The sequence below is a fragment of the Diceros bicornis genome, chromosome 1 (genome assembly GCF_020826845.1).
Source record: "Diceros bicornis minor isolate mBicDic1 chromosome 1, mDicBic1.mat.cur, whole genome shotgun sequence".
In the NCBI taxonomy this organism is placed as follows: Eukaryota; Metazoa; Chordata; class Mammalia; order Perissodactyla; family Rhinocerotidae; genus Diceros; species Diceros bicornis.
The window spans coordinates 17090878-17106250 of NC_080740.1; the positions used below are offsets into that span (position 1 = coordinate 17090878).

Sequence of the window (15373 nt, forward strand, 5' to 3'; positions counted from 1 at the left end):
ATGAATGAATGTTAGTGTGAGTATAATGTTACAATATAACATTACAACAAAAGATAATTAATACTGTATTGTAATACAGTTTACAATTTTCTCTTAATAAATTCAGATGCAAATTCTCTATATTTCAACTAAATATAGATAAAAGTTCCCCTGTTACTAAACAATTTGATGCTTTTAATACCATACCAGTTAAAATATTTTATTGTTTAGTTTTCCCCAAATCAGAAACAATTTCATTATGCCAGTTTATTTAAAAAAAAAATTTGATATAACCCCTTATGTACAGATAGTGTTATTTGACTTTAAAAGTGAAGCAGTAGGGCTGTATATTTTTACCTGTACTTTTCAAGGCTGTTTGAAAATGCAGTACTTTGAGGATTTGGAAAAGTGTTTAGATTTCCTTATGTGAAGTTATATTTAAGTAATATTTGTCATAGTTAAAAGATATAATGATATTTTATGACTTCTTGAGTATATTCCTATGCAAATGATGAAAAGTATATATTTCTCTGTTTATAGAGTTTTAATTTTTTCAAAGAACAACTGGCTTTAGATCTGAAGATGGAGGTTTTTATTTTTTTAAAACCTAATTAAAGCTACTAAGTAATTATAAGGCAGGCTGAATGAAATTTGCTCAGCTGCTGCAGTGTGTGAGCACGCACAGTGCTTGGCAGGCCCCAGCGCCTTGGAGCAGCTTGGAAAGGAATGTCTTCAACGGGTCTTGACATGCTGGCTGGCCATGGGGTCATCTTCCCTAAGTGGGAACTGCCGAACCTCTTGCTAGCATTTGTCAATAGCAGAGAACCCAGCATACAGAGTTCCCAGACAGTGAACAGGACTAGTTGGTGGGGGGAGAAAAAGAAAGGCTTCCGTTAGCTTTATTTTTACCCTGCCATTCTAAGTTTCTAGCAGTGTTAGTGAGATTTTGGCACATGATGTCTTTGTCTCCTTTTTCCCCCTTCCACACTGCTTTCTGTGTTGACAGGGTTGAAACCGAAAGGTTTGTTGTATATTTTGGGTAAGTGTACAAAGTAATGCCCGGTTTTCGGTGATTCAGCATTTTGCTTTGCAAGCCATTATTTTGGTTAAGGCTGCTGTTTTGCATGACCACAGGTCTTGAGAAATTGTGCTTGTCGGCTGCCTGTGCATGCTTTGTCTGTAGTTTCATTTTCTAATGATAAGGGGGGCTTATAGGAAGTCTATTTATTTTTTGTGAGAGTTTTAAATTATGAATGCCTGTAAGATATCTAATCAAAAGTTTGAGAATTAATGTAATTACATGTTTTAAAGAACTAGAATTTTAACTTCCCTTATAGTTTGCACATAACCTGGGGAACAATTATTGTGCTTTGCTTGTGAAATTCTTACTTAACATCTTTTATGAATCTTATAGTTTTAACAGAATTTGCGGTCAATATTCTCATCTCTTCCATTGGTTTCTGTATGCAGCTAAGCAATTTCTTGCCTGTATTTTGTCAGTTGTTGTATAAATAACTTCAAAAATTGCCTTTTTACATAAGGTAGTATATTTTAAGAAAGGTTATAAATAAATTCATTTGTTTAATGCTCAGAATGGATTTTTATATTTTACATTCTGATCCAGTGTTCTCATCTCCTAGAAAATCTCCTAGCTTATGTGGACATAGGAAATTTTAATTAATGAAAATATTGAAGTAAATGAAATATGGGAGATTTGCTATGAAATCATATGACTGCATTAACAATATAACAAATAACTGTCCTATTGTTTGGAATCTCTTCTGTGGCCACTAATATGCTAGGTAGTGGTTGTCGGATTTCCAGAAGGGAAAGGGAACGATGTTAATTCAGATTCTCTGTTACATAGGAAGTGAGCTGTCCTTTCTAGGTATTAATTGTGGCTTCGTTGTGATTTTGAGGTCTGATCTTGCATACTTTTTGGTTCAATGGAAAGTGACGTTTGGAAAGGTTTAGAGCAGCTTGCAGGATTGAGAATTCTCAGAGAGCATGCAGGCTTTTAAACCCTCAGAACTTTGCAGTCCCAGTCCCTTTGATCATTCTAATTATAACACGGGGCATAAAAACCAGAAATAAAAAAAATCTTGTTTTAATATGTTCTTTTGTGATATGTATAGGAAATGTTATAACATGTCATGCATCTCAGATCCTTTCTGTTCCATTTTTTTATGTATGTCCTACATTTTCTTTTATAATGAAAGAAAAAGATGCATTAAAATTAATGCATTTAATTAATTAAAATCGAGATCAATAGAATCATCTGAAAGGTCACAGAATATTTCTAAAATCTAATCATAATTTTATTTTCGATTGGTATGGTTTGCTTTAGTCCATGCAGTTGTCCAACTTTTATTCAATTAGTATAATCTCATTTAATGGGTTTTTTGAAGAAACTCAAGTGTATGTAAAGTTAAAACAATTTTATTTAAATATATTTTCTAACTATATGTTACAAATTAAATTTTTCTAAAACTGGAAACAAATCTGTAAATTTGATGCTTTATAAAAATATATTTACAACATTTGATTACTGTATTTTTGCAGTGTTTGGTTTCAGTCAAATATAAAAGATGTAATGAATTTAGAAATAGAAGTTCTTTCATAGATGTTATGAGTATAACTGTTTTGATCTTAAGTGATTTTATTTATTTATTTATTTATTTTTTGTGAGGAAGACCAGCCCTGAGCTAACATCTGATGCCAATCCTCTTTTTTTGCTGAGGAAGACTGGCCCTGGGCTAACATCCGTGCCCATCTTCCTCTACTTTTATATGGGACGCCGCCACAGCACGGCTTAACAAGCGGTGCGTTGGTGCCCACCCGGGATCCGAACCGGCGGACTCTGGGCTGGCGCAGCGGAGTGCACGCACTTAAACACTTGCGACACCGGGCTGGTGCCCTTAAGTGATTTTAATACACTTAAAATCAGTTTAAGTTTTAACTCCTAATAACCTTCATATTCATTATCTGGAGTAAATAAACTTGCAGAATCCGGAAGGAAAACCATAGGTAGTGGATGCCTTTTCCCCTCTGATTTCTCCAGGGTTGATGTGGAAAATCAAGTGCTGAAATCTGGATATACTAGCCGTGACCTGATTATTTTGGAAAATGATGATCCTGGGGGAATTTTTGAATTTTCTCCTGCTTCCAGAGGACCCTATGTTATAAAAGTAAGTATGAAAGAAACTTCAGTCTATTCTGTACTCACAACTTCAGAAGAGCCTCAAAAGATTTGAACTCTTGTGGGTTTTTTTGAAGGAAGGAGACTCTGTAGAGCTCCACATTATCAGGTCCCGGGGAGCTCTGGTCAAGCAGTTTCTGCATTACCGAGTGGAGCCGAGAGAGAGCAGTGAATTCTATGGAAACACTGGGGTGCTGGAATTTAAACCTGGGGAGAGGGAGATTGTGATCACCTTGCTAACAAGATTGGATGGGATACCAGAGGTACGGGATTTCATTTTTAACTTGGGCTTTTGTGGAAAGTTGGTAGTATCTAGTATGTTATGAATATAAATATTTTGAATGTTGGCAAGGAGATGCAGGAAAGGAAGTGGGCAAGAATGGGTTGAGAAGTACTTATGTTAGGAAAGGAAAAAAAACAAGCGTAAAAAACAAAGACAGACTCCTTCAATTTTGAATAGTATATGTTTGTCCTATGTAAAAAAATATCAGCAGTCTGAAACTTTCCATGTGATCAGTTTTCATCTCTTTTTAGCTTTATTTATGTTAAGCCTTATTTTATGTAATCTGCATTGACTGAACTTTTAATAATATGGTTTTGAAATGAAGAAGTTTTTCTGTAAAATAACTTTTTAAGGGAAATAAATTTGTTTTATATTAATGTAACCAGATATTGGTTCATTCTGTTTGCACACCAATGCATTTGTAGCTTTTAAATTATTTTTATTTTATTTACTCTGGTTAGTTTAAATGACTAGATCATCAGTGATAAGGTCCAGTCTTCTTACTGTTTTAGTATAGTATCATGGTTTATCATTTCTCTTTTTGGATAATGTATACTTATCTGATGTCTCTCTTAATTGATGGGGAGAATGTTAAAAAATTTTTTAAGCAATAATATCAGCTCTTTTGGGGCCCGGCCTGGTGATATAGTGGTTAAGTTCATGTGCTCTGCTTCGGCGGCCTGGGGTTTGCAGGTTTGGATCCTGGGTGTGGACCTACACACCACTTTTCAAGCCAAGCTGTGGCAGGCGTCTCACATATAAAATAGAGGAAGATGGGCACAGGTGTTAGCTCAGGGCCAGTCTTCCTCAGCAAAAAGAGGAGAGTTGGCAATGGATGTTAGCTCAGGGCTAATCTTCCTCACATACACACAAAAAGAAATAATATCAGCTCTTTCGTCCTTTCAGTGAATGCTATGTTTCTGAAAAATTGATGGTATTAATATTTTTGCATATATATATTTTTATTTACTCTGAAAATTTCAACTTTGTATTTTTCCTAACTTGACATGTTCATTTCAGTTGGATGAACACTATTGGGTGGTCCTCAGCAGCCACGGTGAACGAGAAAGCAAGCTAGGAAGTGCGACGATTGTCAACATCACGATTCTAAAAAATGATGATCCTCATGGGATTATAGAATTTGTTTCTGATGATCTAATTGTTATGATAAATGAAAGCAAAGGAGACGATACCTATAGTGGTAATTGGTTCTGCTTCTTATGTTCTATTACTGTTTACTGAAGAGGAAATGAATCATTTTTTAGTTTATTTCTTTAGTAAATAGTTATTTTTAGTTGTCCATCTGCGTTAGAAATTATGTGTAGTGCAGACAAATTGGTGTTTTTAAAAAAGCATATTTAAGATTGCTGTTTTTATTTCCTACATGGTATTGTGATGATATTGATGACTTCAGGTATATTTTGATTTCAATTCACCATATGCAGTGAAACTCAAACACTCAAGAATGAGCCAAGTTATACAGGAAAAACTTTAAAATTAAGAGTTACTGCTAGGGAACTATTGCAGTGGCCTGAAATGAGAAGTACAGTAATTTATTTTTATAGCAGCGTCTGTCTGGGTAAGAAAATCACTTTTGAGTGTGCAGCTTCCTCTAGCTATCTGTAGCAAATACCCTTATAGGACTTTGTGATAGGTGTACTAATTAATCACTGTTCTGTTCCCTATGCTCAATGACATTTAAAATCCCAAACTGTGATGGAAAAGCTCAAGTTCATTTATTTTATCAATTGTCTACCTACAGAGAGAGGACTAGGCTAATACGTTTTTATATGTACCTTGGAGGCTGTGCTAAGCAAGTAATTCATTTTTATTAAAAGAGGTCTTATTTTTACTTCTGCTTATTTGAGTGATTTCTATATTCATCATTTTAAAATTGTTTAATATATATTCCTATATGTAATGCGTGTTTGTATTTCACAGCTGTTTATGGTGTAATAAGAAATCGAGGCAACTTTGGTGATGTTAGTACATCATGGGTGGTTAGTCCAGACTTTACACAAGATGTATTTCCTGTCTGGGGGACTATTTTCTTTGGAGATCAGGAATTTTCAAAAAATATCACCGTTTACTCCCTTCCAGATGAGGTAAATGTTGCACATATAACTCTCTTCTTGTTGTTGCTCAATAATTATTTTTTATTAAATAATTAAACATCTAGTAACATATTTTGTCATCATAGTATGTGATAAAGAACTCAGGTGTGACAATGTCTGACTATAAGCAAAAAGAGAAATATTATTTTTTGCTTCCCCTGAAGGCATTTTTTTTTTTTTTTTTTTTTTTTTGCTGAGGAAGACTTACCCTGAGCTAACATCTCCTGTCAATCTTCCTCTTTTTGCTGGAGGAATATTCACCCTGAGCTAACATCTGTGCCAGTCTTCCTCTGTTTTGTGTGTGAGCCACCACCACAGCATGGCTGCTGACAAGTGGCGTGGTTCCACGCCTGGAAACTGAACCCAGGCCCCCTAAGCGGAGCGTGCTGAACTTAACCACTAGGCCATGGGGACGGCCCCCCATGAAGGTGTTTTTAACTCAGTACTGATGGTGGCCAGTGTCACTGCGTAGGTATCAAGTATCAGGGATTCACAATTGTGGGAGAGGTTAAGTGCTTGGCTTGTACTTAGGCCCTTTAAAGACAAGGCACCATCAACCAAGTATCATATGGTGGACTCTCAGAGTCAAGACACTGGGCCAGATAGATCATGGATCCAGTATGGTGTTCATCTTACTGATAGTGAAGAGAAAGAACTTAGTAACAATGAGGAGAGGACCTTTCTGAGGGGGGCTGTGCTTTGAACAGCTATGGAAGCCTGTCGCCTTTCCCTCAAACCCATCCCTTGAGAGACCAAATTCCAACACTCTTTCATTTTAGGATGTGGAGAAAACCAGTTCACATGGATGAAATGAAAGAGAAAGAGTGTCTACCTGGAGATTCATTTAGCTTCAGAGATGTGGGGCATCTCATCTTGTTAGGACATGAGAGTGAGGTCTTTATGACCCACTGGGGTGAAACTTCAGTAAAGTTTGTAAGGGACCTTTGAGAGCTAGCTGAGGTTTCCTTTGTTATGAACTCTGTTCTAAATGTGTCAGAAAGTTATTTTTCTGTTCAATTTTTTTCCTTTTAAACAGTGTATATCCCATTTTCTTAAATAATATGAGCTATGTAGTATTTCTGTTTTTAGCTTATGTAAGGCAAAACATCTCTATATCATTTTAAATTTTATAGTCAGTCAAAATAAAGTGGCTGTTTGGATGAATGCACATTAAGATATTTTTTTTGGAGGTCTGAGTCCTACTTGAATAATTTAGGGTGGTTCTGCCTCAGAAATGGAAATAAGTATTAGCACTATTATTATGGAGCTATTTTTGTAAAAAACATAAAAAGTAATTTAGGAATATGTAATGCAATTATTTGTACAAATCATCTGACTTAAAACACGTGTAACATTTTCCAAAAGATTCCAGAGGAAATGGAGGAATTTACCATTACTCTACTTAATGCCACTGGAGGAGCTAAAATAGGAAATAAAACTACGGCAACTCTGAGGATTAGAAGAAATGATGACCCCATTTATTTTGCAGGTGGTATTGCTCTTATTTGAGTGAGTTTACATCTTTCTTAAACACTATATATATCAGTATATATATATTTTTTTCAATATTTTTTTAACTGAAGATTTTTGAAAGCACAATTGATGCTTATTTAAATATGATTTCATGCTTTGTTTAGATGATCATTATTTGATCTATTTGACGTTTTAACAAATATTTTTAAAGATCTTCTGAAGGGAAAAGTAAATAAATACTGTTTTGTTATCTTTATTCTCCCCCCACTTCAAATTCCAAGGTATTTTCTTTCCTTTGTGCAGAAAAGAACACTCTTCCATATGGTCTTTTCCAATACACAATTAGCCAGTTCAGAGTCTGGGTATTGTACCTAATGGATGGCCACTTATTATAATAACTAATATTTAATAGACATATAAATTAAGGTTTCCCTATTTTTGCCAGTTTAATGCTTTCTTTAGGACTGTCTTTTTGCCACCAGAGACATCTTTTAGTTTTATTTATGAGACTTAATTGGTGTCTAATTCTTCCTTTTTGTAAGCTGTCCAATTTACAATTGCAGGAATCTTTTAAACCTCTTTAATTTTGTTGAATCTTAACCTTCAGCTAAGATGTCCTTAATCAATTAGTCCTGGGTTCAACCTTCTGCTGACTGCTGTGGCAAAAATAAAACATAAGATATCTGGGCCTGTTCTCAAGGAACTTAACAATTTGGAAATGAGGTGTATGAAACAGTAGGCAGAGGATTTCAGATAGTATGTAATTTACTGATAAATTCAGTGTTGAAGACAATGGATTCTGTAGGAATTAAGGCAAGAGAAAGGCCATTGACTTGAAATAATCAGAGGAGGCCTCATGTCAGGAGTTGGGACCAGAACTGAATCTTTAAGCAAAGACATAGTGCAGGGCATTTCTTGTGAGGGGGCAGGGAGAAAGGTAAAGTGACTTGAAAATATGTAGATGGAATCAGAAAAGCTAACATGTTCCTTCTTTTCTTTATGAATATTCTAGAACCTCGTGTAGTGAGGGTTCAGGAAGGTGAGACTGCTCACTTTACAGTTCTTAGAAATGGATCTGTTGATGTTGCCTGCACCGTCCAATATGCTACCATGGACGGGAAGGCTACCGCAAGCGATGGAGACTTTGTTCCTGTTGAAAGAGGAGAAACGCTTGTTTTTGCAGTCGGAAGTAGAGAGCAGAGCATATCTGTATTCGTTAACGAAGATGATGTCCCAGAAACAGATGAAGACTTTTACATAATCCTCTTTAATTCAACAGGTAAATAAATTATATTTATATGGCAGATCTGTTGTTTTAGTGCTTTATTAAGATGAAAGTATGCTTGTTCAGTAGTGGTACCAAATAGTACTTAACTGTCCTATGTCACTGTTCAAGAACAAAATTGTTTCTTGAGGGATGGGGAGAAGAATATATATGTTGAACCTGGTATATTCTATGGCATTATTTTTAATCTTTTTTCACAATATAGCATAGATAGAAAATTATAATATTATATAAGGAATAGAAATCTTGTAGCTAAAGCTACCCAAAGACTTGTCTAATCTACCCAAGGGCTTAAGGCATCAGTATCCTGTAACCCCTTACTCTCCTAGCACGGTGCTGGGCATATTGGTTGGGAGTTGCATTCTCTAGGTGGCTGGGCCCAAATGGTTGTTTGATAATTCTCTGGAGTTCTAGCCGTAATGAATGACAATTTGCAAGGGGGAAAAGAAAGGCTTTTCCTTCTTCTCCATACTATAAATGAAGCAGGATATTTTGACTCCACCTTTAGTAAATTGGAGGGCTATAGTGTCTCCTGATATTTATTTTATTCTTTTAAGAGTACAAAGAGCTGGTTTTCCCTGAACCTTTTGAGAGTAAATTGAAGACATGATACCCCATCACTCCAAATACATTAGTGCGGTTTTCCTAGAAGCAAGAACATTCCCCCACATAACCACAGTATAACCATATAAATCAAGAAGTTAACGTTTATACAGTACTTGCCTCAGACCACATTTAGATTTCTCTGTTTGTCCCAATAATGTCCTTTCTAGCAAAATCATCCTTTCTCGAACCGTGCGTTGCACTTAATTGTCATGTCTCTTAAATCTCTTCAATCTGGAATAGTTCTTCAGTCTTTCCTTGACTTTCCTGACCTTTATAATATAGAAGATTACAGATTAGTTATTTTGTAGAATGTCCCTCATTTTGGGTTTTTTTGGAGTTTCCTCATTATTCGATTCAGGTTTTGCATCCTTAGCAGGAATTTCATAGAGGTGATTCTGTGTTCTTATCATATTCCTTCAGCTGGCATGTGATTTTGTTTTGTCCCTTTACTGCAAGGTTCACTTTGGCCACAATTTAGGTGGAGACTGCCAGGCTTTTCTACTGTACTTTTTCTCCTTTGAAATTAGTAAATAGTTTATGGGAGAGATACTTTAAAACTATATAAATATCCTATTACTCATCAAACTTTCAATTTTTTCATCGATCAGTATCAGTCTGGACTCATGATTTCCATTAATGCAGTGGGTTATATTTTGCTATCATTATTTGTTTTGATGGTCAAATTGTCCCAGATTTGGCCAGTGGTAGCCTGTCTGAGATGACTTCTTTGTCTTTTTTGACACGTCCCTATTCTTTGAGCATTTTCATGCTTCCTGGCACAGGAATCTGTTTCAAACTCATTTTGTACTTTTCTTGTCACAACCCTAAAATCAGCCGTTTCTCCAGGAAGCCCTGGTTCCTTTTAGTGAAGAATATTATTTAGAAACAAGGATCTGGGCACTAGGTGTGCTTATTGTTATTGAGGTTACGCTCCTCCTAGGCTCTCTTACTGTATAGAGATAGGGAATATATGTAGTTTTGTATGTACTTATGTGTACACACACTTTTACATCTGTAGTTCTGTATCCCACTGTATGTATTGAAAACCATTAGTTCACACCAATCTCCATTTCCATCCAGTGTCACAGAGTTCATTCTAGCTTTCTCTCTTTCCATATTGGTCCCTCCCTTCTCTGATAGTGAGAAATCCAGCCCCCTTTATCTTTAATATATTTACTTATTTGATCAGTTCCCCTTGTGTGTAACCACTCTCCCATTGCTTCTTTTACCTTCTTCCCACAATGAGATTGCATTTCCTACCCTACTAGGGTTCTAGCTTCCTGCTCTAGGCCAACCCTGTACCCCCATCTGGATGTCCTCCCACTCCACTTGGACTCCAACATCCAACACCAAGCTTTTCTCCTGGGGAGATGCCCTCCTTACCCTGCGTGACTCTGACACTTTGCGCCAGGTCACTGGGTGCCCTACCCGCCACCCTAGTGTGAATGCCTGCCTTGTGCTCTGCCCTGTGCCTTGTGGACTGAGATATTCAGAAAGAGGAAGAGGAAAAGAAAGAGATCACTTAATTTGTGTTTGTGCTGTTTCTCTATCCTTCTCCTGATCTCTTTGTTTTTTTCCATTTGTGTTTCTCTTCCTGTTCTCCTTCCTCTTTTTCTCATTTTTTCACATGGCTTAACTAAGAAAATCAAAAAAGTAAAAACTGAAAACTGTCATCTGGTGAGGAAAAGTTTGGCTTTTTAGTATCATGGCCACAAAAGAAATTTCACAGTCACGAATAACATAGTCAGTCAGATCTTATGTAGACCAGAACCATTTTGGTGAATCCAATCATTGTCCTAAAATTTAAATGAAAGAAATTGCTACAGATAAAAATAATTTTGGTGAAGTAAAAGTAGAAAACAGAAAGTTTTACTGTGAGGTGTAGAAAGTTGGTGAAGAAATGATGTTGTCTTAATAGAGTTTACTCTAAAGGTAGGTTCTTGATGCCATTTATTAATTTGGTGTAATTCTCATGAAAATGATTGTGTCCCAAACATATCTGGGATCAACATGTCACTGGTGTCAAACTATTGTCAGGAACAAAATGTCGCTATGATTAAAATAGTGGATCAAAACATCCTGAACTCTTGTAGAGAAAATGGAAAATGACTCTTCAAGGAGAAGTTTAGTCAGTTTATTTTGTAATATGTATCATTGGTGGGGAAATATATATTTGACTTTGAGAGAGATTGAGAGACAGAGAGGAGTGACTGGGTGACTGGCCTGAGGTATGTGTGTATATTTACTGCTGCTGCATTTGTTTTCAATATTTTTCCAGAAATGGTAGCATTTGATGGATCTAATGACTTTAGCTATGAAAACTTGAATGAGAAAAATCTTTAGAATTTGTGCTTTTTACATCTTTTCTTACTTCTTTCTTTCCTTCTTTTCTCTCCTCTTTTATGGTGTCAAAATGTTAAGGGCCTGAGGGGATCAATGATGGGAGAGTTGGAGGGGCAGCATCTCTAAGAGGACCTAGTGCTGGCAGTGGGTGTTTATGCCTGATAGTTATTGTTCACAGTATATGCCCTGAGATTGAATTATTAGATCAAAGTATATGACCATCCTTAGAGCCCTTATTAAATATTGACAGTTCTCCCTGCAGAGAAACAGAGTGAATTTTTAGCACCACCTACGACGTGTTGCATGACAAATGCACATGATAGCAGAACCCTACCAAAATTAGGTTTTATTATTTTTGTTTTTGTTAGATTTTATGATATGATATTTTAAGTTATTTTATTACTCTAAATTGTCAGCATTTTCAGTACAGTGATTTACTATTTTTTGTTTTTTTCCTTTTTCCATTGGCTAATTATCAAGTAAAGTTGAGTACAGTTGTATATTTATATAAATTATTTCTAATATACTGGTTTGCTACATACAATTTCTGTTTCTGTAATTTTAGTTTTAGGTGGTGTTGTCATCTAATTTTGAAAGTTTCATTTGTATCAGTTCAGCTAACGTTCAAAAATAACTTCTGTGTACCAATTACTGAGCATCTTTTCTGCTAGGGCATGGAATTGATTAAGAAACATTTGTCCAAGGAGCTTACAGTAAAATTGTGTGTGTGAGTGTGTGTGTACTACTATGACGTGATAATTGTTATGATCGACAAAGTGTGAAGTGCTGTAGGAACACGCACTTAGCTTAATGTGGGAATTCAGGGAAGAATTCCTGGAATAGTTGTTGCTTGAGCTGGGTCCTAAGAAGTGATAAGAATTAGGTGAGTGAAGATGGGGAGGACTTTTGCTGGCATAGGGAACAGCTGGAGGAAAGTGGAACTGTGGACCTCTGGGAAGTGATGAGAAGCGATCTACCGTATTGACAATATGCTGTGGAAAGAACTGGAGTAGAGAAGAATCCAGCTCAACACCATAAAGATTGCTTTGTTCTGTGTATGACCAGATCACACTCTGCTGCCTAAAGGCAGAGATCTAAGGGGAAACGCTCGAGCCAGTACTTCCAATTAATATGGACAAGGAGTATTTGTATGTTATGGGGTAATCCTGTCATTATTTTTTAGGAAATGAAAGAATCTATGTCAAAAATTTGAAATTGGATAAAGCTATGTTTTTGATTTCTAATTTAACTGTTGAAGTGATATTCCTCTCGCAAAGTATCTTGTACATTTTTCAATAAAGCAGTTCTTCTGTAACTAAACATTTCCTCAAAGACAAGTCACATTAAACTTATTTAGGGATCTCTTTCTGTCTCTCATTTATTTATGACCTTCGGTGAGGAAATTCTTGCTGAAATTTGAACTTAATTATAAACTGTTTCTTAATTTAAGAATACAAATTTAATAGCAAGTTGACTACTTTTTTTGTTATTTCTCCATTTTTGATTTAGGTGATACAGTGGTATACCAATATGGAATCGCTACAGTGATAATTGAAGCTAATGATGACCCAAATGGCATTTTTTCTTTGGAGCCCATAGACAAAGCAGTAGAAGAAGGAAAGACTAATGCATTTTGGTAAGCATATTTGGATAAGGCAAATTCAAAATTGGATAAAATAAAGTAAAATCTTTATACAAAAATTTGAACAGTTGTTAATCTTTTGAAATTAAGAAATTGGTTGAGAATTGAATAATTTAAAAGTTGGTAGTCTGAATGAATTGTAAACTTTTTTATGCTATTGCCACTTATTAAAAAAAAAACAACCCTGACCCTTTAGCTGGTGAGCAGAAATTATTCTCCCACCCTCTTCACCCCAACTTCCATCCTTTGTCAGGACTGAGAGACTTGAATTATCCAGAGTGTTCTGGAACTCTTCTCTCAAATGATATGTAACCCCTCACCCTGTACTTTGCTTTTGAAGAACTTTTGCCAATTCTCATCTAAACATTTTTCACTTGGGCTTAGAATTTATCTTTCAGTTTGGACTTTGAAGACTCTGACTTGTAAGACTTTATTATTTAAAGTTCTACTTCATTCTTCCTTTTCCATGAGATTCTTCATGGTTGCTCAGTAGGGAATGGCTGGCTGGTTTACATTAAAGATGATAAATAGAAAAGGTATATTTCTGAGATAACACAGAAAGCTCTCATTCAAGTTAGATTCACTACTTATAAATTTTTCATAAAAATTAATTTTCTTTAATTTGTTATGTAGGATTGTGAGGCACCGAGGACACTTTGGCAGTGTTTCTGTGGCTTGGCAGCTGTTTCAGAATGATTCTGCTTTGCAACCTGGACAAGAGTTCTATGAAACTTCAGGAACTGTTAATTTTATGGATGGAGAAGCAGCCAAACCAATAATTCTTCATGCTTTTCCAGATAAAATTCCTGAATTCAATGAATTTTATATTTTAAAGCTTGTATACATTTCAGGTGCTGTGTTTTCCCATCTCTTTTATTTTACCACCAAAATTTAATATTTCATACTTCAATAATTACAGCAGTATAGAAAATGCAATTATTGAAGAAGTAAGTTTATCTTAATTATCTGACTTTAAGTGTCAAAATACCCTTTTAGATAGCAGTGTTACTTTTAACGTTCATTTTGTGGTCTTAGCCTGGTTAATTTATGGATGGAGATTTTTACATCCATCCTCAAACTCGTAAATCAGTTTTTTTCCCACACCAAATATAGGGTCTCCAACAAAACGTTAATTGAAGTTAGGAAATATGGATTAATAGTAGCTTAAAGCTTGGTCTTTGTGCCATAATTTAAACAATCAATTTTGCCATCACTTTTTAAGCATAACAATTAAACCTCTCTAGTTAATATCTTCTTTTGAGGCTTGACTGGTTATTAATGATATCATGAACTAGAATAACCCTGAAAATGTGGTGAAAGCCGTATAGCGACACTATTGTTTATTGATCAACGAGTAAATTATTTAACCAGAAGTTTGCTAAACAAATTCCTTTTCTCTACACCTTGTACTAGAAAGTATTTCAAATTCTGGCTTCTCATTCATTATAAATTTTCTTACTACAGGTGGGTCCCCAGGTCCTGGGGGCCAACTAGCAGGAACCAACCTCCAGGTGACAGTAATGATTCCATTCAATGACGATCCCTTTGGAGTTTTTGTCTTGGATCCAGAGTGCTTAGAGAGAGAAGTGGCAGAAGATGTCCTCTCAGAAGATGACATGTCTTATATTACCAACTTCATCCTTTTGAGGCAGCAGGGTGTCTTTGGTGACGTACGAGTTGGTTGGGAAGTACTGTCCAGTGAGTTCCCTGCTGGTTTGCCTTCAATGACAGATTTTTTGCTGGTTGGGATTTTCCCCAGCACTGTGCATTTACAACCACACATGCGGCGTCACCATAGCGGAACAGATGCTTTATACTTCAGTGGACTAGAGGGTGCGTTTGGAACTGTTAGTCCAAAATACCATCCCTCCAGGAACAACTCAGTTGTCAACTTTACATTTTCAGCTTGGGTAATGCCCAATGCCAACACGAATGGATTTGTTATAGCAAAGGATGATGGGAATGGAAGCATCTACTATGGGGTGAAAATTCAAACAAATGAATCCCATGTGACACTTTCCCTTCATTACAAAACTTTGGGGTCCAATGCTACGTATATTGCCAAGACAACAGTCATGAAATATTTAGAAGAAAATGTTTGGCTTCATCTTCTAATTATCCTGGATGACGGTATCCTTGAATTCTACCTGGATGGAAATGCAATGCCCAGAGGAATCAAGAGTCTGAAAGGAGAAGCCATTACTGATGGTGAGTGTCATCTTTACAATGAGGACGTTGAATTTTGAGTTTTAAAAAATTTCGATTTCTTAAAAAGGCTAACAGATATTTAAAAATCTGCTTCTGTATTGGTTTAATTTCTTTGAATAAAGCTGTGTGCCTACCAAGACCATAAGTTTCGGGCTGAATGTTGCAGAAATGAATCAGGCAAAGTCTTTGCCCTTGAGGTACCTGAAGTAGGCTCTGGGAGAGAGGTGTGCAAACAGATCAC

The 15373-nt window shown here is 35.9% G+C and overlaps 1 protein-coding gene across 1 annotated transcript in view; it reads left to right on the top strand.

Moving 5' to 3' along the window:
• Positions 1-15373, top strand: part of ADGRV1 (adhesion G protein-coupled receptor V1) — a 521379-nt gene that overhangs the window by 59328 nt on the left and 446678 nt on the right. Inside the window, exons 12-20 of the mRNA XM_058528960.1 lie at positions 3041-3167; positions 3256-3441; positions 4482-4662; positions 5403-5566; positions 6941-7064; positions 8061-8327; positions 12792-12918; positions 13558-13775; positions 14389-15132. Of these exons, the coding sequence (XP_058384943.1) occupies positions 3041-3167; positions 3256-3441; positions 4482-4662; positions 5403-5566; positions 6941-7064; positions 8061-8327; positions 12792-12918; positions 13558-13775; positions 14389-15132 (2138 nt within the window). The remainder of the gene's footprint in view (positions 1-3040; positions 3168-3255; positions 3442-4481; positions 4663-5402; positions 5567-6940; positions 7065-8060; positions 8328-12791; positions 12919-13557; positions 13776-14388; positions 15133-15373) is intronic.